Here is a 25,272-nt window from a genome sequence, read left to right on the forward strand (position 1 = left end):
TGGAGGAGAATAAAAAATCAACATTTCAGGGCAAGGCCCATCAGGCGGAAGTTGACGGTTTCCTGATTGGTCAGGGCATCAAAGGATATGGCAAGAAGGTGGGTTGAGTGGGATCCGGGATTGGCCATGATGGAATGGCGGAGCAGACTCGATGGGCTGAATGGCCTAATTCTGTTCCTATGTCTTATGATCTATCAGGGCATTTTTTAAACAATGGGAGATTGGGCAATGCCAAAAACAAAAACAATTTAGATACTGTATCCAGTAAACAAGTGACTGAAAGCTCATTTGAGTCCAGGAGTAACGATATCTTACAGCAAGGTGAGTCTACACCTGGAGAACTGTGTACAGTTTTGTTCTTCTTACCCAAAACAAATGATATACTTGTGATAGGGAAGTGCGTGAAAATTCACTAGTCCAAGGTTAGTGGGTTTGCTATATGAAGGAGATAAGACCATAAGATATATGAGAAGAACTGGGCCATTTGGCCCATCGACTCTGTTCTGCTATTTCGCCATGACTGATACATTTTCCCTCTCAGCCTCAATCTCCTGCCTTTTCCCCGTATCCCTTAATGTCCTGCCCAATCAGCAATCTATCAACCTTTGCCCTAAATATATCCAATGACTTGGCCTCCACAGCCACATGTGCCAACAAATTCCACGGACTCACCACTCCTTAGCTAAAGAAATCCCTCTTCGTCTCCATTCTAAAAGGACATCCTTCTATTCTGAGGCTGTGCCCTCTGGTCTTAGACTCCCCCACCATAGGAAACATCCTCTCCACGTCCACTCTATCGGGCCTTTCAACACTCAATAGGTTTCAATGAGCTCACCCCTCATTCTTCTGAATTCCAGTTGAGTGGAGGCCCAGAGTCATCAAACGCTCCTTATACGAGAAGCCTTTCAATCCTGGAATTATCTTCATGAACCTCCTTTGAACCCTCTCCAGGGTAGGCCAGGCCTATATTCGCTAGAGTTTGAAGAACCAGGAAGTGAGCTCATTGAAACTTGCAATATTCTCACAGAGTTCAATAAATTGTGTATTTTCTCTCACTGAAGAATCAGTCTCATACTGTGCAATGCTCCATTTGGAACACAGGTGAGGATAAATCTTTCACGTAGGAGGGAGTGAACTTTCGGTATCCTCTACTCCATTGGTGTGGAGGCTCGGTCATTCAGTATGGGCAGCAATGGATTTCAAAGAATCAAGAGACACGGGACAATACAGCAATATAACACTGAAGTAGAAGAATGTTGATTAATAGTAATTAAGGGTAAATTGCTTACTTCTACTCCAATTTCTAATGTGATTCAGAGATCACAATCAGAATCAGGTCTAATACCACCTCCAAATGTCGTGAAATTTGTTGTCTTTGTGGCAGCAGTACAATGTAATATATGATAATGGAGAGAAAACGTCTGTGAATTACAGTAAGTTTTATATAAATGTGTATGTAATAGTTAAATAAGGAGTGCAAAAATAGAAATAAAAAAGCAGTGAGGTAGTGTACATGGGTTCAGTATCCATTCAGAAATCTGAAGGCAGATGAGAAGAAGCTGTTCCTGAAACACTGAGTGTGGGCCTTCAGGCTCCTGTACCTCCTTCCTGATGGTAGCAGTGAGAAGAGGGCATGTCCTGGGAGGTGGGGGTCCTTAACGATGGACGCCGCCTTTCTGATGCACTGCTCCCTGAAGATGTCCTGAATACTACGGATGCCGGTACCCATGATGGAGCTGACTAATTTTACAACTTTCTGCAGTTTACTTCAATCCTGTGCACCACTCCTCCCCCCCTTACCAGCCGGTGTTGCAGCCAGTAAGAATACTCTCCACAGTACACCTTTCGAAATCTGCAAGTGTTTTTCCTGACTTTCTGTCAGTTTCTTTATAATCACTAAAGAGATAGACACCTGTGATGACCAGATTTCATTCTCAATGCCTTATGAAATAGTTGAGTCTGTATATATTTCTTTCTAAGTGACTAAATGACCCTTTCCTGATAATGATTTAAGGTGACCTTTGGGCCACTTTCTGTGTATTTTATTACCCAGGAGCTGAGTGACATGACTGGTGGCATCACACCCACCCCAGTGGAAAAACGTCACCAAAGGTTTCCATGACAATCACCTGAAATGAAGGAAGGCAAAGACTAGAAATGTTCTCAGTGGAGAGACCAAACGCCGATCGATTTACTTCACAGAAAAGAGTGTTTGGTTTGCCATTTTAATTCACTATCCCACTCCAATCTATCAATGGCCACCCACACTGTTACAGTAGGGCCCAATGAGAAACAATTTATCTTTCCTCTGGGTATGCTGGAGCTTTTCAAACCCAATATTGAATTCTCCAACTTAAGGTAACTTGTTATTTTTATCTGTCCATATCAGTGTCGGCCACTTATGTTTGTCATCTCTCTGAGATTTTGACTACTTCTCTCTCGCCTAGTAAACCTGGCACTCTGGGCAGTGTTACTATTAGGAGTGCAGCACAGTATTCCTTCACAACACAAGAGATTCTGCAGATGCCAGAAATCTTGAGAAACACACACAAAATGCAGGAGGAGCTCAGCAAGTCAAGCCAGTTCTTCTCACTGTTCCATAACGTTTACTCAGCTCTGCACTGAACTGAAGCTGAAGCTGAGGCTGTGGTCTGCTCCCGGCTTCATGTCTATGGACTCACTTTTGTCCTGGATGCTGTTTGCTTACTTTTTATTGTTTGGTGCACGATTTGTTTCTCTCTCTCTCTCTCTCTTTCTTTACACTGGGTGCCTGACAAGTTTTTTTTATGTGTTCTTTTTGGTTTCTTTGTTTTGTGGCTGCCTGTAAAGAGCTGAATCTCAAGGCTGTATAATGTGCTGCTCCAAAGAGCGCTATATGAGGTCATTCTTACCTTAGCCATTAGGCTCGATAATGAGTCAATCTATAGCCGGTGAAGTGATGGACTGTTTGATAGACTGTTTGGGGTAACTTTTTAAAAATTCTTCCTTACTTCTCTTCTAATATTTGTATACTTCTATATCAGTGCTACTGTGACACCGTAATTTCCTTTGGGATCAATAAAATATTTATTTATCTATCTTGAACTTTCAGCATGTGTCAGATGAGGGCTTCTGTCGGTCAGAGTTGACCATGGATATTGAGTCCTAGCTGTCTAAAAACACAATGGACAGTACAATATGGAGAGCAAGCTGTTGCCCAAGTAGCAAGCTCCCTCTCTCCACCCATCTGATGAACCCAAAGGAACAGCAGAGACCAATACAGTTTGGTACCAGCAGCATTGCAGAAGTTGCAGTCAGCATTGAACTCAATGTACTGATTGACTGCCTTAGTGACTCCAGCTCAGGATTTCTCCCTCGGGGTTTACTCCTGAAGCCTTCTCCTAAGACTGGTGTAGCTGCAAGGCAGTGGACATTTTGAGATCAGAGTTTTCCTTCTCCTAGATGAGCTACCAACCCCGGCTGACGAGCCCCATCTACCTGAAACGACTGATTTTAGGGTGCCAATAACCTGCCTTTGCCCCTTCTCCTGTCAGTAGAAATGGTTCCGCCGGGCTTAGTAGCTAAGCCACACATTGAAGGCCAGGAGCTGGACTTGGTTGACAGAGGCTATTTGAGGTGCACACCACTGAGGGAATTTAATAGGTAGTGGGAGCTTGTGTCCAAGCAACTGTATGAGCATGTGTAAAGGGGAACAAAAAAGTTCTGGACTAAGATGCTGATTATTTCCCCAGCACACTGTGCCCGTTGCACAGTGTCCCTTCAACTGTATTTAACACACTTTATTACTTTCCCATCAGAGACACTCCCTTATACACGGGTATCAGAAATAAAAGGCATATTATCTAAAGATGGAGAATTTAATATCAAGTGCAGCTGGCCATCAATATGCCCAGACAATAGATGGAGTGGTGTTCTTCAAAGTTACATTCTATTCCATCGAGAACATTTACAAGGAACACTGAAACAAGATAGCAGCATCTACCATCAAGGGTCCTCACCATCCAGGCTATGCTCTCATCTCACTGCTGCCAGCAGGGGAGGAAGTACGGGAGCATTAGGGTCCCACACTACAGTCATTATCCTTCAACCATCGGGCTCCTAAAACAGCATGGACTACCTCACTCACCCAAGTACTGAACATTGACTTGCTTTCAACTACTCTACAACCCAAGATCTCAGAATTATTTATTTATTGTATTTGCACTGTTAGTCTTTCGCACGTTGCTCGTCAGTCTTTGTGCGTAGTTTTCCATTGATTCTATTGTATTTTGTTCTTCAGTAAATGCCCGCAAGAAAACGGATCTCAGGATGGTCTGGTAACATATATATACTTGGATAATAAATTTATTTTGAACTATTCATCCCTCTCTCATCTCTCTGAAAACTTATTTCCCTCTTTCCCACTTGTGACAAAGGGTCTCAAACCTTAAACATTTACTGTTTCTCATTCCACGGTTGCTACTTGACCTGTTGAATGTTTCCAAAAATGTGTTCATATTACAAAAAATGTCTTTTATTGTCATTTAACTATATACACATGTACCATCAAACGAGACACTGTTTCTCCAAACCAGGTATAAAGCATTGTAGTGTACATTACACAAAATAACTTATAAAAGTAAGGATGAAATCTACAGAAAGTGCATAAATAATGCTGGGAATGGAACAGATTAACCAGTGACACTTTGAATGCAATGCTGCAGTGAGTTCAGAAGCCTAATGGACTGAGGGAAGAAACTGTTTCCCATCCTGACCGTTCTTGTTTTTATTCATCACTCTCCCGCATGATGGAAAAGGTCAAAGAGGATGCTGGATGGCTGGGTGGGATCCTTGATAATACTAAGGGCCCTGCGTACATGGCGCTCCTGATAAATGTCCCTGATGGATGGTAGGGAGACCCCTACGAAACTCTCAGCCTTTGTAGTGAGTTCCAGTCCGATGCTCGGCTGCTCCCATACCAGATGGAGATGCAACTTGTCAGGACACTCTCAATGGTGCTCCTGTAAAATTAAATTAGGATGGGGGAGCCTTGTTTTCCTCAATCTCCTTAGGAAGTGGAGAAACTGGTGTGCCTTCCTGTTCAGGGAGGCATTATTAAGGGACCAGGTGAAGTCATCTGTGTAAAAGCCGTAAAACAAAACCTGCAAAAGCCACGGAAGCAAGCTACTCAGAAGGGCTGTGATGAAAAGCCATTTCGAAACCCATGAATTTTAAAGCAGCGTCCATGATGTGCAATTCCTGCAACTCTAAACTATTTCTGGATTTGACTGAGGAACATCTTTTCAGCAAGATGGTTTAGTATCCTGTACCCAATTGAAAAAGCGGCAAAAAAATGTTAACCCAGTGTGAATGGGAGAATCCTCACCCAGATATGAACCAGTCATGGTTGACCAGGGAAGCCACTTGCAGAGCAAGGCCAAATGGGTGGCAACTGGTTGGTTCAGGGCCTAAGCTTCAGACACTTGTGGATGCTCCTCTTTTCATGAAATGGTTAAAATGTGGAAGGGGGGGGGCGAGCATGCACTCAGTTAAGTCATTGCATCTCTACTCAAAAGAATCTAAACAATCCCTTACCCAGCTCCCTCATCCTTTCTCCAAAGTCTTGCCAATTCGTTCCTTTTAGATGCAGTACTTATCCTGCTGAATGGGCAGTTGAATCTGCCTCCACCCAGCATCCTCTCAATATATTCTGGAATCTTTGGCTCTTTGCATCATTTTGTTTTTGTTCTCATGTCACCTTTGGTTTCTTTCCCAAGGTTAACTTTGTACCTTAGTCCCATCTTTGCTACCAAAAGATTCCTTTTTCTCCCTCCTTTGACTTTTCCCACCCATCTGATTTCATCCATCACCTTCCAGTTAGCCTTCTTCCTCCTCCCCCTCCCCCCATCTTTTTATTCAGGCACCTTCCCTCTTCCATCTCAGTCCTGCCGAACGGTCTCGGCCTGAAATGTCAGCTGTTTACTCTGTTCTGCAGAGTTCCTCCAGCATTTTGTGTGTGTTGCTTTGGGCTTCCAGCCTCTGCAGATTTTCTCTCGTTTAAAGTTTATTTATGTCTATCACGCATTTGTGGTAGACCTACCGCAAAAACCTCTATTTGATGACTTTGTGACATCCAACGTTCCTCAAGGAACAGTCTGACACACAAGGAGGGGCGGCCATTTGGAGCGGAGACAGGGAGGAATTGTTTTGGCCGGGGGGGCGGGGTGGTAGACTTGTGGAATTAGTTGCCATGGGTTGCTGTGGAGGACAGGTCATTGGGTGTATCTGGGACAGAGGATGATAGATTCTTGATTGGTCAGGGCAGGGAGAAGGCAATTGAGGGGGAAAATGATGGAATGGCAGAGCAGGCTCATTGGACCAAGAGGCCTAATTCTGCTCCCATCTCTTATAGACTCCATTTTCTGAAGTCACTTGGTAAATCTACTCTATACTCTCTCAATCCCTCACATCTTTACTACAATATGGCACCCAGACAAGAAACAATATTCCAGGTGAAACTTTCCAAGTATATCCCCACCCCATGTGTTCTTGTATCCCCCTTTACATTTCATCTTCTCATTCCTGCTTCGAGAATGCAACATTTCACACTCTCCAGCACTAAAAGGTGCATTTTTCCCCCCTATTTCTCGGTCCCACCACTCCTCTTGCAACCTTTTAGATTCGGAGGTAGTGAAAATGTGAATAATACCGACAAAACTCCACGTTGTGTTACAAAAAAAAACACACAAAAGCAGACGAGTTTCAAAATGAAAGTGGAACTTTATTACCACAATTTTAAAAATATTTAATAGGGAAAATTGACATATATGTGATATGCAAAATTAATAATTTTGGAACACAAATTCTGCAGATGCTGGAAATCCAGAGCAAAATGGAATGGAGGAACTCAGGCCAGGCAGCATCTATGGAAATTAATAAACAGTCGGCATTTCAGGCCAAGACCCTTCATCAGGACTGGAAAGAAAGGAGAGAAGATGAGCGACTGACTAAGTGTTAGGATAGCCAGCTGGTGGGAAAGGTAAAGGGCTGGAGAGGAAGGAATCTGATAGGAGAGGAGAGCAGACCATAGGAGAAAGGATCATTCTGAAAATAGCAAGTTTAACAATGAGCCAAGGCAATATCAGAATTTCAGAAATTACTTATCATTCCACAACTTAACTGAGGAAATGGTGTCTATTTTAAGCAATTTTTAATGTATTTTAATTCAAAGTGCATAATACTTATAACCATATAACAATTACAGCACAGAAACAGGCCATCTCGGCCCTTCTAGTCCGTGCCGAACTCTTACTCTCACCTAGTCCCACCGACCTGCACTCAGCCCATAACCCTCCATTCCTTTCCTGTCCATATAGCTGACGAATTTAACTTTAAACAACAGTATCAAACCTGCCTCAACCACTTCTGCTGGAAGCTTATTCCACACAGCTACCACTCTCTGAGTAAAGAAGTTCCCCCTCATGTTACCCACAAACTTTTGCCCTTTAACTCTCAACTCATGTCTTCTTGTTTGAATCTCCCCTACTCTCAATGGAAAAAGCCTATCCACGTCAACTCTATCTATCCCCCTCATAATTTTAAATACCTCTATCAAGTCTCCCCTCAACCTTCTACGCTCCAAAGAATAAAGACCCAACTTGTTCAACCTTTCTCTGTAACTTAGGTGATGAAACCCAGGCAACATTCTCGTAAATCTCCTCTGCACTCTCTCTATTTTGTTGATATCTTTCCTATAATTCAGTGACCAAAACTGTACACAATACTCCAAATTTGGCCTCACCAATGCCTTGTACAATTTCAATATTACATCCCAACTCCTATACTCAATGCTCTGATTTATAAAGGCCAGCATACCAAAAGCTTTCTTCACCACCCTATCCACATGAGATTCCACCTTCAGGGAACAATGCACCATTATTCCTAGATCCCTCTGTTCTACTGCATTCTTCAATGCCCTACCATTTACCATGTATGTCCTATTTTGATTAGTCCTACCAAAATGTAGCACCTCACATTTATCAGCATTTAACTCCATCTGCCATCTTTCAGCCCACTCTTCTAACTGGCCTAGATCTCTCTGCAAGCTTTGAAAACCTACTTCATTATCCACAACTCTACCTATCTTAGTATCATCTGCAAACATTATAACATTCTAGTTGAGAAACTTGCATTTGACACAAATAATGACTGGCAATTTACAGCAAATGTGAATGTAACACACTGCCACTTAAAGGAAGTAAAATTCCAGATAACCTCCAGCACTAAAGGCCCAGTAGCTGATCTTCACACACACACAAATTGACCAAGCTTCATAGCCCAGCATGCTGGGTAACCACGACACTACTTAAATGAGCTTTGACATGGCTTGAGACTAAGACACAGGAGCAGAATTAAGCCATTTGGCTCATCGAGTCTATTCTGTCATTCCACCACTCTCCTGCCTTCCCCCTGAAACCTTTGAGATGCTTACTAAGATCCGGTTGATCTTCACTTTAAATATACTCAAAGACTTGGTCTCCACAGCTGCCAGAAGGGGCGATTTGAGTATCTCAGAAACTGCTAATCTCCTGGCATTTTCACACACCATCTCTACAGTTTACAGAGATCGGTGCAAAAAACAAAAAAACCTCCAGTGAGTGGCAGCTCTGTGACCAAAAATGAATTGTTCATGAGAGAGGTCAGAGGAGAATGGGCAGACTGGATCAGGCTGACAGGAAGGTGACCAACTCAAGTAACCACGCGTTCACAACAGTGGCGTGCAGAAAGCACCTCTGAATGCACAACGCATGGAATTGTGAAACGGACAGGCTACAACAGCAGAAGGCAACACCGGGTTCTACTCCTGTACCTAATAAAGTGGCCACTGAGTGCAGATCTCCACAACTCTCAATTTATCCCGAAAAGCTTTTAAAAATATTAATACTCAAGTCATTGCTGAATTGCAATTAGTTAATTCAGTGTTTTCAAAATGCTAAGAAAAGCAGAACTTTTCATGACAAAATATCTTGTGTGCTAATGGTTAAATCCCTAAACAGGCTAGCCCTCCCTGAAGTGCACCAATTTACTGACACAGGAGTGAGGCGGAACCACCCCAGAAAGGTACAGCCTCCAGTGAGCGGTCACTGGCGCCAGTTACGTTTGAACTCAATTATATTTGAAGTGAATTAGTTCCTTTTGCAAGTAAAAACTAGATGCACCGATTGAGGATGAATCAGTCAGGCAAGCCGTTAGTGCAAAAACAGGATCAGTTTAGGTAAGGTACAATATTGGTGTTGAACCATTCCTGTGAGAATTGAAGATGGTCCCCATCCACACTTAGAAATTCTAGTTTGTTCAGTGTGTCCATCGCCTTCAACCCCAATCGATCCTGGAAAGAAAAGGAAGATTTTCACCAAACTTTCTAATTCAGCTTCTGGTTTTGGGAGCTCCAGGTCGCTATTCCTATCAGCAAAGATATTCTGCACAAGCCGCATTGCTATAAGGCAGGCTCCCTGACCGCTGCCGCATTGCCTCGGTCAACGTGGCACAGATTAACAACTGGATCTGGCCACTATCTGTCTATTGGAACTCGTCTGAAGTATTTTTGTAGTCAAAGGTAGTTGAAACAAAGGTTGCAGAAAAGCAACACACACACACACACAAAAAATGTTGTAGGAATTCAGCAGGTCAGGCAGCATTTATGGAGGGGAATAAAAGGTTGACTTGCTCTCATGGCTTCACCTGACCCTAATCGAGGGGGGCTAAGCAGGAACTATACCTTGCTGAAGGGTGACCTGCAGGCTAGCGGAGGGAAGGAGCGCCTCACACCTCCTTCGGTAGAGACAGATCTCCACCCTGCCGCAGCTCTAAGGGCATTAATTTGCAGCTTTAGCAGCAAACCATGTCATGACAATAAACATGGTGCAATATCTGTCTATTTGCTAGAAGTGGGAAATTAATAATAGTTGTTTAAAGTTATTATTTATTTATTGAAACACAGCACAGAATAATCCCTTCTGGCCCTTTGAGCCACACTGCCCAGCAACCCCCTGATTTTAATCTTCATCTAATCACGGGACAATTTACAATGACCAATTAACTTTCCAACCGGTACATCTTTGGACTGTGGGAGGAAACCAGAGCATCCGGAGGAAACCCACACGGCCACGGGGAGAACGTATAAACTCCTTTCAGACAGCAGTGGGATAAATCTTACCTCTTTATAAAGAATACTCTCTTGCAATGTGTACGTGTCTTTGGCCTGGCCAGCTTTATAGAAACCAAACCACTGGAACAAAATTCAACAGAGGGATAAATATAGTGTTTATAAATGGAAGCTCTGCATAGCTTGTGATGTGGCTCAAATTTTAAATCCATGATTTTAAAATTGGTGAGTCTTATTCTGAGAATTGACAACTTCTAAAGGGCTAGTGGACAGAAGAATTAGGCACCATTATTCAATACAATCATAGCTGATCCTCTATCTCAATGCCACATTCCAGCTTTCTGCCCTTCTCCCTCCAAGCCATGTGTCTAGAAATGCATTCATCTTAAAATTAATTCAACAACTTGGCCGCTATGGGTTGTAGAAATTCACCAGAGGAAGAAATTTCATCCCAGCCAAGGGAAACATCCTTTCTGTAACCAGCCTCTTAAACCCAGTCAGAATTTTATACATTTCAATGAAATCCCCTATCAATCTTCTAAACTTGAGTTAACACTAGCTAAGTTCACCCAATCTTTCATCTTGAGAGCCCAAGAATCAGCTTCCAACAGCTTGTTGAATTTCCATTTCACCACTTCAATGGGGAGTATAAGCAGACCGAAACTGCACAAAACTCAGGGGAGAGCTCACCATGGCTTCATTTATTGGTCAGACAACCTCCTGCAGTGAAGGCCAACATGCCAGTTTTTGTCCTGACTGCTTGGTGCACCTGCACATTTGCTTTCAGTAAGTGTACAACCATGTCCCTTTTTACACCATTATTTCCTCATCTACAGCCTTTTAAATAACATTGTACCTTCCTGGTTTTTGCTGTCTGAGTGAATACCTTCACGTGTCCATATTATACTGTAACTGCTATGTAACAGCCCACTCACTTGTCCAAATTGCCTTGAAACTTATTTACAACATCTCCACAACTCAACCCAATCATTTTTATGCCATCAAGAAACTTAGAGATATTTCATACACAGTTTCCTCATCCAAATCATTGATATGAATTGTGTACAGTTTGGGGCCTGGCACTGATCCCTGTGGTACCCCATCTGCCATCCCAAATACAGAGCTATTTACTCTCTCTCCAAGTCCTGTTAACCTATCAATATATTCCTCCCTATCCCACGTGTCAGTTTTACATAGCAACACACACACACACACACACACACACAAAAATGCTGTAGGGACTCAGGTCAGGCAGCAGCTTTGGAGACTCCTCTTTAGGACTGGAACCAAAGGGGGAAGATGCCGGAATAAAAGGGTGGGAGAGGGGAAGGAAGGTAGCGAGAAGATGACAGGTAAAGCCAGGTGAGTAGGAAAGATAAAGGGCTAGAGAGGAAGGAATCTGATAGGAGAGTGGACCATAGGAGAAAGGGAAAGCAGAGAGACACCGGGGGGAGGTGGTGGGCAGGTGAGAAGAGGTAAGAGGCCAGAGTGCGGAATAGAAGGAAGGAGGGAAAGGGAATCTTTTTTTAAAACTGGGAAGAAAAATCGATATTCATGCCATCAGGTTGGAGGCTACCCAGATGGAATACACGATGGCACAAGAGGCGGCCACGGACCGTCATGTTGGAATGGGAATTAAAATGTTTGGCCACCGGGAAGTTCCACTTTTGGCAGATAATAGTTTTACAAATTAACTTCTTATCTGGGACTTTATCAAATGACTTTTTTAAAGTCCAAATACTCCACATGCACTGACTCTGTCTCATCTATTCTGCCAGTTACATCCTCAAAAAAACCTTTAGTTTTGTCAACCACTATTTCCCTTTCAGAATCTATAATGATATTTTCTAAGTATCCTGTTGCAGTCTATAGTTTTGTTCTCTGTTGTTGACCCATTTAATGCTAACAGACGAAAAGAAAAAATTATTTTTTTTACTCAAACAGGGAAAGGGGGTGAAGGGTAATTGGACTGGCTTTATTTCTTATATCCTTTACATACCTGAGGAGTAAAAATCTTTGTTACATCTCCATCTAAATGTGCCATGTGCAATCATAGTAATTTATTTTTTATTATTTTTTTATTGCAACACCAATTATTCAATACAACCAGTTGCCAATTACATTTTGACTGTTTAACCCAGCCACCCCCCAACCTTCATCTCCATCCCCCCCACCCCTCTCTACCCCCATCCCTCTCCCCTCCACCAATCAACTGAATAGTAGTATATACACAGACAAAGCATTCCTAATTTAACAAAAGATCTTTTAAGTTAGATATCAAATTTGTCCACATTAAGATTGTTTGGTCGTGCATCATTTACTCTTGCTGATGAAAGTTCCAGGTAAGAAATGTCCAAAAAGCTCCGAAGCCAGTGAGTATTTGAAATATCATGGGGAGTTTTCCAACGCTGGACTACAATCTTCTTAGCTGCAGTCAGGCCTGCCAGCCAGATTTTGCGTGTTTTTTCCATAAGGGGACGGTGGGAGCCATCATTTAGAAGATGTACAGCGGGGTCCATTGGTAATTGTACCCCTGTTAGTTCTGTAAGAGTACTGATAACCTTCCCCCACAAACCAAAAATACCTGGACATTCCCATACAACATGTATAAAAGAGCCAATGGCTCCATGGGGGCAAAATGAGCAATAAGGGTCAGGAATCAGTCCCATTTGATGTCTAATCCTCGGTGTTAAATATGCTCTATGAAAAAATTTCAAGTGTATATACCGATGATTTGGGTTTTTCGAAGCACCAGTAGCATTATCCCAAATCACATCCCAATCCAAGTCTTGTCCCAATTCAGACATGTCCCTATTCCAAGCTTTCATTCTCGATGTGGGCATATAATTCTGGGAGTTTAATTTATCATAGATAGTGAGTTATAAAGATTTATAATAATTAGAACAGTCAATGTAATATAGAATACACTCAAATCAGCGCGAGTTAATCAGCTTGATAGCCTGGTGGAAGAAGCTGTCCCGGAGTCTGTTGGTCCTGGCTTTTATGCTGCGGTACCGTTTCCCAGATGGTAGCAGCTGGAATAGATTGTGGTTGGGGTGACTTAGTCTCCAATGATCCTACGGGTGCGTTTTAAACATCTGTCTTTGTAAATGTCCTGAATCATGGGAAGTTCACAACTACAGATGCGCTGGGCTGTCTGCACCACTCTCTGCACTGTCCTGCGATTAAGGGAAGTACAGTTCCCATACCAGGCAGCGATGCAGCCAGTCAGGATGCTCTCAATTGTGCCCCTGTAGAAAGTTCTGAGAATTTGGGGGCCCATACCAAACTTCCTTAACTGTCTGAGGTGAAAGAGGCACCGTTGTGCCTTTTTCACCACACAGCTGGTGTGTACAGACCACGTGAGATCCTCGGTGATGTGTATGCTGAGGAACTTGAAGCTGTTCACCCTCTCAACCCCAAATCCATTGATGTCAATAGGGGTCAGCCTGTCTCCATTCCTCTTGTAATCCACAACCAGCTCCTTTGTTTTTGTGACATTGAGGGAGAGGTTATTTTCTTGACACCACTGTGTCAGAAAGATGACTTCTTCCCTGTAGGCCACCTCGTTATTGTCGTCGGCAAATTTAATTAGCAGATTGGAGCTGTGGGTGGCGACAAAGTCATGGGTATACAGGGATTAAAGGAGGGGACTCAGTACGCAGCCCTGAGGGGCTCCTGTATTGAGAGTCAGAGGGTTGGAGGTGAGGGAGCCCACTCTTACAACCTACTGGCCATCTGACAGGAAGCCCAGGATCCAGCTGCACAAGGCAGGGTCAAGTCCAAGGTCTTGTCAAGCCTGGATGGAATTATGGTGTTGAATGATGAACTGTAGTCCAAGAACAGCATTCTCCCATAAGCATCCTTCTTCTCCAAATGTGTAATATAGTAAATATTAATGTCATTGTAAATAAAAATATATATTTATACAATATTGTCCTGATAATCACCAAAACTTTAAGTTACTGGAACCATTTTCATCGCAAAAATTACAGTAAATTTTTCAGAATCAAAACTTTGCGTCCTCACCTCGGAATCAATAGGGTCAACCACAGAATCCTTCAAGAATTTTATCATTACAAACTTCTTCAACTTCATCAGATTTTCTTTATAGCTTTCATTGATGCCCTGCAAAGCAAGTAGTTGGTTTATAAACTCTGCAGATGCTGGAAATCGGCGGGAAAATTTGTGGGAGGATCCCAGCAAGTCAGGCAGTAACACCTTTCAGGCCGAGACCATTTATCAGAACTAGAAGGGAAGGGGACAGATGCCAGAAAAAGATGGGGGAAGGGGTGGCTGTAGGACAAGATGGTAGGTGATTGGTGAGACCAGGTGAGGGGGAAGGTGGGTGGGTGGGTGAGGGGGTGGTTAAGTAAGACACTGGGAGGGGATAGGAGGAAGAGGTAAGGGGGAAAGAAGCAGGAATCTAACGAAGGGCAGTGGACTATGGAAGAAAGGGAAGGAGGGGAACCGGAGGGTAATGGGTAGGCGAGGAGAAGAGACAGACATGTCAGAATGGAAATGAGAATCCAAACTGAAATGGAAGCCACCAGGAAATTCTACCTTTTATGAGAGACGGAGCAAAGGTGCTTGCTGAACCAATTCCTAAGCGGCGCCAAGTCTCACCAATGTAGAGGAGGCTGCATCAGGAGCACCGGATGCAGTAAGTGACCCCGATAGACTCACGGGCGGAATGTCCTTACCTGGAAGGACTGTTTGCAGCCCTGAATGGTGGTGAGGGAGGTGGTGTAGCGGCAGGTGTAGCACATGTCATACCTGCAGGGCTAAATGCCAGGAGGGTGATCAGTGGGGAAGAGATGAATGGAGACGGGAGTCACGTAGTAATCTTCTCCTCACCTGTTCATCACCTCTCCCTGGTTCCCCTCCTCCTTCCCTTTCTTCCATGGTCCAATGTCCTCTAATAGATTCCTCCCACTTACCCCCCCCCCAAAAAACTCATCTATCTTCCCCTTCACCTGATCTCACCTATTGCCTACAGAACTGTGCAAAGTCATTATATGTATATCTATACAAAAATGAGGGAGAGACTTTTGCACAGTACTGTATTATGTCTTTCCAGTTAACAAATAACATTTAATATGACTGAGCTAATAAAAGCTAAGTACTCATGTTTCTGTTTCCCAATCACCTTCCTATTTTAACCAATAGACAGTATTGTGCAAAAGTATTAGGCACCCTAGCTATATCAGAATCAGGTTTAACATCACTGGCATACATTGTGAAATGTGTTAATATTGTGGTAGCAGTACAATGCAATAGATGATACTACAGAAAACGTACTCTCTCTACACACACACACACACACACACACACACGTGTGTGCGTGTATGTAAAACATCAGAAGGGAGCTTCTGATAGAGGATCGTTTTCTTCAGACTGACCGTTAACCCGAAAGCCTTTGCAGCCTTGGCGAACTGAGTGACCGCAGCCTGTAGCACGACCTGTGCGTGTGTGTGACGTGCATTCCTGGCTCCGTGTTTCCTTTCAATTGAGTTACAAAACATAACATTGGTGACAAGGTAGTTTTAAAACAAATCCAAGACGACTACCTACCTGTTGAGGCACAGCGAGATGTTTGAGTCAACGTTGAGTCAAGTTAAACAAACAAAGCGGACAGATTCATGGGTTCCTTTACAGTGAGTACTGGGTGATTATAATAATTTTTTTAAAAAGCAGAAATAGCTTGCTACATCTGAAAGATAGATATGTTTGATTGCACAAAAGGTAACAGCCTTCTGTATACTGAATGAATTGAACAGTATTTTGAAGCAAATGAAATAACCAATGAAAAGCAATTGCCAGTTTTGCTGAGTGCACTGGGGTTAAAACCATACAGTTTGCTTTGAAGTTTGACTGCTCCAACCAAACCAGCCAAAACGAGCTTTGCTGATATCCTCAAAGTAATGCAGGAACATTTAGAACCAAAACTATTGTGGATTGTAGAACGCCTTGGGTTTCATAAGCAGAATCAAAAGGAAGGGGATTCCATTTCAGCATACGTGGCTGAATTGAAGAGATTGTCTGAGCATTGCCAGTTCAATGATGGCCTTAATGATGCACTGAGAGATTGTTCAGTTTGTGGAATCTGACAAGAAAACTTACAAAAGTGTCTGAAGCACAACTTACATTTGAAAGAGCAGTTGACATCGCTGTATCAATGGAAATAGTCCACAGATACAATTGAGTTGCAGTCAGGAATGAAAGGGAGTGTGAACAAAATTGCAACGTCTAAACAGAAACTAGCCTGGCTGAACAAATTGTGTTACATCTGTGATGGGCTCACATACACAAGACCAATGCAAAATTTAAAGGTGAAACTAACAGAAAATACAACAAAGTAGGACAGACAAAAATATCATGTTGGACAGACAAAAGTAAATGGATTTCACAGGAAAAAGAGGATAAAATGTCAAGTTGCCGTTTCAAAAAGAGCGCCAATCTGCATGCTGTTGGTGAAAAATCTGATAATGATGAGTGACATAGGACTGAGTAGCCTTGAGATCTACGATGTGAAAACTAACAAAAGACAACCAATATAGTTTACACCAGAAATGAATGGCAAATTAATTAAAATCATCTAGGTGAGGTCAAAATGAAAGTGTTGGCTAGAGGTTTTGTCGGGTGGCCTGGGATAGATCAACAGATTTAGCAGCTTGACATGCACGGTTCAGGATGCCAACATGTTCAAAGGAAAGGTGTCCAGAGCTGTCAGAACCACTTCCTGCAGCCCCACAGAATACACTTACAAGCACCACGGAGGAGGCCCCAGAACCTGAGACTCTTTCACGACCACAAGTCTCTCCTGCAGAGTGACTCACCCCCAGTCAGGAAAGACGGTATCCCACAAGAGAAACCTCAGTGATTAAGTCTTTAGGCCTGAATGGGACAATTTAAAATTTACTACGTTGTAGATGTGTACATAGTAGTTACATATACATACACATATATAAATTGAAGTATAATACATTACCTATTTAAGCTGAATTGCATTCTATATTGAGCTGGAGTTTATAGTTAAGCATAATGGAGTGCTATTTAAAATTTCAGTAGTATTTGAGTAATTTTGTAAATACATTTTGGTTAAGCATTCTTGTTCATTTAACTAATTAATTACGGGTTATATGTAAAAGTACATGAATCGCATACGTCATCATGCCACCACGTCATACGTACTTTCACTTAAAGTAAAAACAAAGACACACATTCCTGCCTCTGCGTCTTAATTAGCTTATGTTTAGGAATTATACACACACACACACACACACACAGTGCAGGAGAAGCACAGTCAAAGTTGTCAATGTAATGAAGAAAGAGTTAGAGAGTGGTGCCAGAGAAGGTTTGGAACAGGAACTACTTCACATAGGCCACAGAGAGGAAGATTGCCCCGTCTGAAGGGGAAACGAAGTTCAGCCTTTAATTCATAGGAAGTGAGAGGAGTCAAAGGAGAAGTTTCTCAAAGCATGAACAAGTTCAGCTAGGCAGATGAGAGTAGTTGGTGGTGAGTTGGGGAATTTTCCAAAACAAAGCAGAACAATTAAATAACATTGATTACATACCCTTTCTTGATTAATGTCTGCCAAGAAAACACTTTTGTTTCTGTAAAGCTCTTCATTCAAGGGATCATGCCAGTACTCTGCCTGCACCAAACTAGTAGGAAAGCAATTTAAAGATGCAAGAAAAATTGCAAATTAAAGGCATTAATTAGCAGTTTTGTACAATTACACGACTATTTTCACATATACCATCCTGTTACAATGTCATGTGGATAAGGTGAAATCACATGGTCAGCCATGAAAATTATTGATTTTGTGCAGAATAAATGAATTCACATCAGATGCTCTACGATTTCCTACAAGCTACACACAATCTTGTCTTGCAAATACAGTGGATTCCAGTTCATTCAGCTATTGGTTAATTGGGGCAGCCGCTTATTTGGGACAACTGTTAAGTACAAAAACTAATCGAGAAAAATTGCCAGGATTCCTTTTGTTTATTTGGGACACTATGTTGCTTAATTGGGACAAGAGACAGTTGCTAAATAGTTTCTTAGCTATCGTCAATGGTGTGCATTTGTGTAGCCATTAGGCATGGCACTATGCTTAGAGTGAGCAGTTTTAAAATTGCGTCAAATACGTATGCTTGCGTTCAAAACGCAGTGATTTTTATCACTGATAGATGGCTAGAATAAGCAGCAAGACTATTCAGAATTGTTTTGCTCACTGCGATTTCAAGCAGTCAGGCTTGCAGATGCCAGAAATGGCAACAAGTGAAAATAAAATGATTTCACTACTTCCAAGTTAGGAACTACTAAGAATTTGAAGGTACAGACAATCAACTTTAATGTTACAACAAAAATGAAAATTTGGAGAATGCAGTCATCGAAGGCATGATATGAAGGCAGTCTATTATCTGCATTAGGTGTCTGCGCTGATTTTGTTTGTTTACAGTCAATCAAAAGAACACAAGTGTACACTGAGTGAATTCCTCCATTGATAACTACTTGGAACTAATAGAGTTTTATAGTACTGTAGTAGTATTGGTAGGGTTTTAATTTGTTCTGTATTTCATTTAAATAATAATTTGTTACTCAGTTAAACAGTAACGTGTGTGTATGTATATGTATATACACACACACACTCACATATATATACTGTGTACATACATCCATCGATGCTTCTGGACACACCTTCAGTGATGTTCCTGGAATCATTGGCTGTTTCGGGTCTTTCAACATCATACAACCTCCTCCAGGTGACCCAGCTGGCCGGGGCTGATCAGACCCCAGCTTGTGTCCAGATGGCTGGCTACTTATGACTCCATGGCTCCCCTCTTTTGAGCCACAGCCATCTTGAGGCCCTCTCTGCCGCATTGGTGGTACTGCGGATGGCTCTCCTCTTCCTCTCTCCCTCAATGCCCAAAATGCTGAAGGCTCTAACTAAGGAACGGGATGCGAATCCCCTACGACCAACCTCCACTGGGAGACCTTCCTATCAACCCCTCCCTTCGCCGTTGCCTCCAGAATTTGGTTAACATCTTCATCAAAATGCTTCTACAGTGAAGGCACGTTAGCTGCGGGCCATTTGATCCGACTCCTGTTAGACTTCATGTTAGAGGGATTAGTTTGCAACATATGGAGGTTCCGGGCACTATGGGGTGACTCCGGGCCTGGCCCCTCCTTCGTCTCACCAAGTTGGACACCTGCGCGTTGTGCTGCTTCTGCTCCCACCAAACATTTCATCCTCACTTGGTGGATCTTCAAGTCGCCATTGTTCTTCTTGCAGATATGTACACACACATGCATACATACATACACACACACCTTTCTAACTATTTCCATGAATTTTCAGCTAATTGGTCCAGCTACTTAACTGGGCCAAAATGTACTGGTCCTCATTCACTACTCTGTTTAGATTTGAAAGTAAACAGGAGATGTTCAAAAATTGGCTAAAGTGAACTCAAGTCCTCGCATGACCCTGTGGAAAAAGATTCCCTCCATTCAATTACCAGGATATTTTGTAACACCCCTCAAAAATAAAACAAAGCAACTCAAAATACAATCCAATATTCCACTCATACTACAGAGTTCATCTAAAGACCAAAAAATTACAATATCTTGAAATATTAAATTTAAGAATTCATCCTAAGTCCCTGTTTTACATCATAAACAGTGGCAGATTACAAGTTATGATTCAAGGAGTTAATTTTCAATTTGATTATTATAAAACTTCAACATCTTCACATAAATAATACCATTTATGCCATGAAATCCAATACTTTTTGAGCTTTCATTTAGTTTCATGATGATTCTGAACTTCCACAATCTTCCATTTCACCTTTCTCCATCTTCTGCTATAATTTCTACATTATTGACTCAAGAGTTCTATCTGGCAGATACAGTTTCCTTTGGTCTTACTCCACATTCTACCTCAGCTATCTTCTCGTGCGGCTACACTTCCCAATGTAACAGAAAAGGCCCATTCCAGCAGGGGAACCTGCAGCAAACTACCGCCAAGTGCACACAAGATATCCTTACGATTGTTTCTTGGCCCAGTTTGTACTTATTCCACGAATTATCTCATTGGTACAAGGTGGAAGTTTCTTAAAATCTCAACGTTAGTACTTACTGGTTTTGAATTAAGCTTCTATAAGCACCATAGTTCAACAGTTTCCTTATCCAGTCACAGAAGTCAGAACTCTCTCCAGGACAGTGGGGGACACCATACACTCCTAGAGAAGATGTCAGCAGACAGGTGCAAAACACAGAAGGAGAGTTTAATCTGAGTGGAAGATTTGAATCATTTGCCTTGTCAATAAAAATCCTTGATACAATGTGAAATCTGCAGGCACAAGCTGTTGGTACATTCAGTGTGGTTCGCTTATCAGTTCTCCTATTTGGCTCCAGGTCCATTCTAAATTACTTAGCTTGATTGAATGGTTGAAGCAACACACATCAAAGTTGCTGGTGAACGCAGCAGGCCAGGCAGCATCTCCAGGAAGAGGTACAGTCAACGTTTCGGGCCGAGACCCTTCGTCAGGACTAACTGAAAGAAGAGATAGTAAGAGATTTGAAAGTGGGAGGGGAGCCCTCCCCCTCTTCTTTCTAGCTCTTACTAGCTCTTATTTCAGTTAGTCCTGACGAAGGGTCTCGGCCCGAAACGTTGACTGTACCTCTTCCTAGAGATGCTGCCTGGCCTGCTGCGTTCACCAGCAACTTTGATGTGTGTTCTTGAAATTCCAGCATCTGCAGATTTTCTCGTGTTTGACTGGTTGAAGCTGGGTAACTGACAGCATTTAAAACTGTCTAGATGAGCACCTGAATCACTTAGAAGCATAGAGGCTTACAGCACATCACAGGCCCTTCGGCCCACAATGTTGTGCCAACCACGTAGCCTACTCTAGAAGCTGCCTAGAATTTCCCTATCACGTAGCCCTCTATTTTTCTAAGCTCCATGTACCCATCTAAGAGTCTCTTAAAAGACCCTATTATATCCACCTCCACCACCATCGCTGGCAGTGCATTCCACACACCCACTACTTGGTTATGGAACTTTATGGACAAAGTGCAGAGTGATGGGATTAATATGGAAGGGTTCCCACTGATTTGCAAGTGTAAGTGGGACTGAGTGCACTGTTTACCATGCCGTGTGCATCTATTACTCTATGATAGATAAATATTGAGTTTCATTTTAAATATTTTACAGTCCTCTTGCAAAAACCATGGCAACCATAGAGAGATATGATAAATGGAGATGGGAGCATGCTTGCTTAGATCACTGGAGCCTGTGATTTGCAGTTTGGAGATCGTTTGGGTGATCCAGTGCTTTGCTATCTCTGAGAGGATTTTGGGAGGCAGAGGCAGCGAGCATGAACCCAGTGGCATGAAGACCGCGGGACGGGGCGCGAGGCAAAGTTCGACTCCATTTCACCGATTAAAGCCACGAGGGACATTTAAACGTTGAGGAGTATGCAGAAGGTGAGCAACGGCTGCCTCTCTTTTGATCTCTAGTGGGATCGCTCTGCTATCGGAGAGGCGAGACCACCTTCCGATCGCCGGTGGGATCGCTCTACTACCGGAGAGAGGAGAGAGGATCACTCTGCTGCTGGAGGGGGAAGCCTGTGTGGCCTGCCACTGTGCCCCAAGAACATTACCCAGGCTTGGATATAGGTATGGTCTTTCTCTGCCCCCCAAGCCTCATAGTGTTCTTATATTCTGTGTTTTTTGCCCGATCTTCCTCATTTTTTGGTGTGCAGGGGAGGGGGATTTAGGGGTTGATGGTCCTGTTCTGTTTTTTATGTTCGTATTTACCAAAAAAAATTTGTGTGGGGGAGGGGGTTTTGGGGGATGGGTTGAAGATCCTGTTCTGTTTTTTTTTGTTCATTTTTGCCAATTTTTTTCGTGCGGGGAGGGGGAGTTGGGGGTTGACGATTGTGCTGCCAGTCTTTTCTTTCTTGGTTTTGTGGCTATCTGGTGAAGAAGAATTTCAGAGTTGTACACTTTGATAATAAATAAACGCCGTTTCGGTGCAGCCACTAAAATCATAACTGAGGCAAATTTAGTCTATCCAGCTTCATGGAGGATTGCTTTCCCCAGTTTATCGCTGGATGATTTATCAGAATTGGACACTTCTCAATACCTTTTAGTCACACCAAAGCAGCTTTGTTTCTCTGCTTCCTATTTCCAATCTTTGTGGAATAATAATGAAAAATTTAGCTTCGACTGAAATATGTTAAGGGTTTGGGAAGCAGGACGAGGTTGCCCTTGTAGAATGAAGGAAATCCGTGTAATTACAGCCAGCAGCTGCATGATTCACTGTATTTCAGACATGACCTTTGAAACAAACACCTGCCACACTTAATCACGCAAGTTTCATTACATAACAGTACAAAGGTTTTTTTGCTTTTAATAGTTAATATATTTCAACAGATCAGCTCTTAAAAGAGAACAGACAAGTAAATATTACCTTGATGCGGACTTCCAAATGTGATTAGATTAATCATAGCAGGAGAAGGACACCTCTGTGCTACAGCTCTTCTGTAACGGGTATAGAATCATCCATTAGTAAGATATTTTTGCCAAGTAAGCAGTCAGATCATAAAGTGCCCTTTATCTGAATACATTTTTTAAATGTGTCTTTTACTGGCTGTGAAATACTTTGGGATGACCTTAGGACATGAAAGTTCTCTAAGAATGAGATCTTCCCCAATATTGTAGCACTACTGGTCACACTTACATAAATTGTCCTCCTTGAGAAAAGCCCATCGCATTGTATCCATTCTGCAGCTTCTTGTCCTTGGATAATATATTACACACCAACTCTACTTGGTCATTTAGATTCATGAAGTAACCGTTCTTAATGTCCTAAAAAGAAAATGTCCTAATTCACAAGAACTTTGAGGGATTGTATAATTAATCATTTTAAAAGTCTACATGGATTTTAGTAAAGCACTTGTCAAAGTCCATTATCATGGGCTGATCCAGTAAATATGGGATTGACGGTGACTTGGCAGTTTGGATTTAGGATTGGTTTGGCTACTGTAGACAGAAGGTAGAGGCACAAGGGTATTATTCTGGCTGGAGGTCTATGACCAGTGATGTTCGGCAGCAATCGGTGCTGGGACCCCTGTTGTTTGTGATGTGTAGAACTTGGATGAAAACATAGATGCGTGGGTTAGTAAGTTTCCGGATGACACAAAGATTGGTGGAGTTGTGGCACAGCGTGGAGGGGATGTCAAAGAACAGAACATAGACTACTTACTGATATGGGCAGAAAAATGACAGATGGGGTTTAATCTGGGAAGGGGTGAGGTGCTGCACTTTTGATAGATCAAATGCAAAAGTATACAGTTAATGTCAGGACACCGTATAGCAAGATCTTTGGGTCCAAGTCCACAGCTCCCTAAAAGTGGCCACACAAGTAGATAGGGTGGTGAAGGAGGCATATTACATGCTGGCCTTCATTGATCAGGGCATCATGTCTAAGATTAAGGAAGTCATGTTGTACCTACGGTACTGTGCAAAAATTTGATATATATGCCCAAGACTTTTGCACAGTACTGTGTTTGTCAATGTGAAGTGAAGAGAAAGTTTGTAAATCTGGCAGGAGCAAAGGACGCTGGCAATGGTGAGGGTGGAGCGCCGCAGGAGGGGTGTGGCACAGACTGCAGAGAGGAAGTGCCAGGGTGTGGCATGGGTGCAGACACACCCAGCCCTGAGACACCAAGCAAGGTAATTTGATTCCAATCAATTGATTTATTAAATATATATACACCCAAGACTTTTGCACAGTACTGTATAAAAAATATTAATTAGGCTGCACTTGGAGCCATTCATCTGTTCTTCAAATGGATCATCAGGGAACTTCAATAGATTAGTCAAACATGATTTCATTTTCATAAATCTGTGTTGACTCCGCTCACTATCATTTTTCTTGGAAAACTTTTTGTTTTAAGCAACTGAAAGGAGCAGCTGCTCAACCATTTAAAAAAATAGCTACATTTAAAAGTTTGAATCAATTGTAATCGCTGACAATTGATTCTCATTACAGACAAACCTCCTCAACAGTGCTTCCAATTTCCAAAGGCAAGACATAAATTCCTGGAATTGCTTCTTTCACCAGTCTAATGAAGTGCAAGGTGAGACCTTTACAACAGCTGTCACCTAAAAATGAATGAAGTGTACAAGATCAGAGCAAGATAGATATTGCCAAAATGTTATGACAATCTTGATGACACCTGTAGTATAATTGTTTCACAAAGTTGAACAACTGTTTTAAGTTATATTTTACTAGCTACAGTCAGAATATAAAAATCAAGAGTAACACACTAATTGTTAAATATCATTGCATATAGTTCCAAATTACAACATATTTTGCATGATTTTAATTAAGAAATACTTGTGTTAATTTTCCCTCTCACACCTCAAACAAAGTTCACTTCCACTTTTTTCCCCGCGGTCTCAAAGCTTGAATGTTGTTCAGTGGGATTCGAACTTCTATCCCAGGACATTTAAAGTATGGGTTTCGTTTTACGAGACTTTAAAAGCATGCGTTAATGTTTCTAATAAAAATAAAACAGTAATTAGACTATCGTACAGGAAAGAATTTCTAAAGCACTGAATCGTTCCGGTTTAATGTGTGAAGTATTCCGAATTCACGATTTGCGAGTTGCACATGACAGAATCAGCCATATGACAATATGTTTGACTTTTTAAATCTCCCTCTTCTCACCCATGCCGTGCCAAATGACCACAGGTGGCAACTGCGTGCTGTTCTGGACAGCTTTCCGCGATGATGCCCCCAAGACGAGACAGCAGAACAGGAGGCAGCAACTCACTCCCTGCGCAGCCATCTTGGGAGAAAAGAAGAGCACGTGATCCAAATCACGTGATCGCTCCTGCGCCGAGTGTTTGGGAACCTACATCAGTTCAATGGTTTCAGTGGTACAGCTAAATATTTTGATTTAACTAGGGAACATTGGCGGGATAAACAATTTCATGTACTAATATCCTCATTATCAGCTCTTCAAGAGCAGTAGTTAAGTGATGAAATATGCTGGGGCACTGTGAAAAGCAAGTAAAAGGTATGACAATTAGCCTAGGTCGTGCCAGA

General features: G+C 42.3%; 1 protein-coding gene across 1 annotated transcript; it reads right to left on the reverse strand.

The window, feature by feature from the left end:
• Window positions 1–6,771: 6,771 nt before the first annotated feature.
• LOC140190444 (palmitoyl-protein thioesterase 1-like) lies at window positions 6,772–25,012 on the reverse strand. Its single transcript, XM_072247035.1, has 9 exons — window positions 24,892–25,012; window positions 24,217–24,323; window positions 22,897–23,024; window positions 22,627–22,697; window positions 20,290–20,392; window positions 17,722–17,812; window positions 14,174–14,272; window positions 10,196–10,267; window positions 6,772–9,367 (listed from the first exon to the last, which is right to left on the reverse strand). Exons 1-9 carry the CDS (start codon window positions 25,010–25,012, stop codon window positions 9,245–9,247), a joined length of 915 nt encoding a protein of 304 aa, XP_072103136.1. The 3' UTR covers window positions 6,772–9,244.
• Window positions 25,013–25,272: the final 260 nt, after the last annotated feature.

Source organism: Mobula birostris, chromosome 30 (genome assembly GCF_030028105.1).
Source record: "Mobula birostris isolate sMobBir1 chromosome 30, sMobBir1.hap1, whole genome shotgun sequence".
NCBI classification, from domain to species: domain Eukaryota; kingdom Metazoa; phylum Chordata; class Chondrichthyes; order Myliobatiformes; family Myliobatidae; genus Mobula; species Mobula birostris.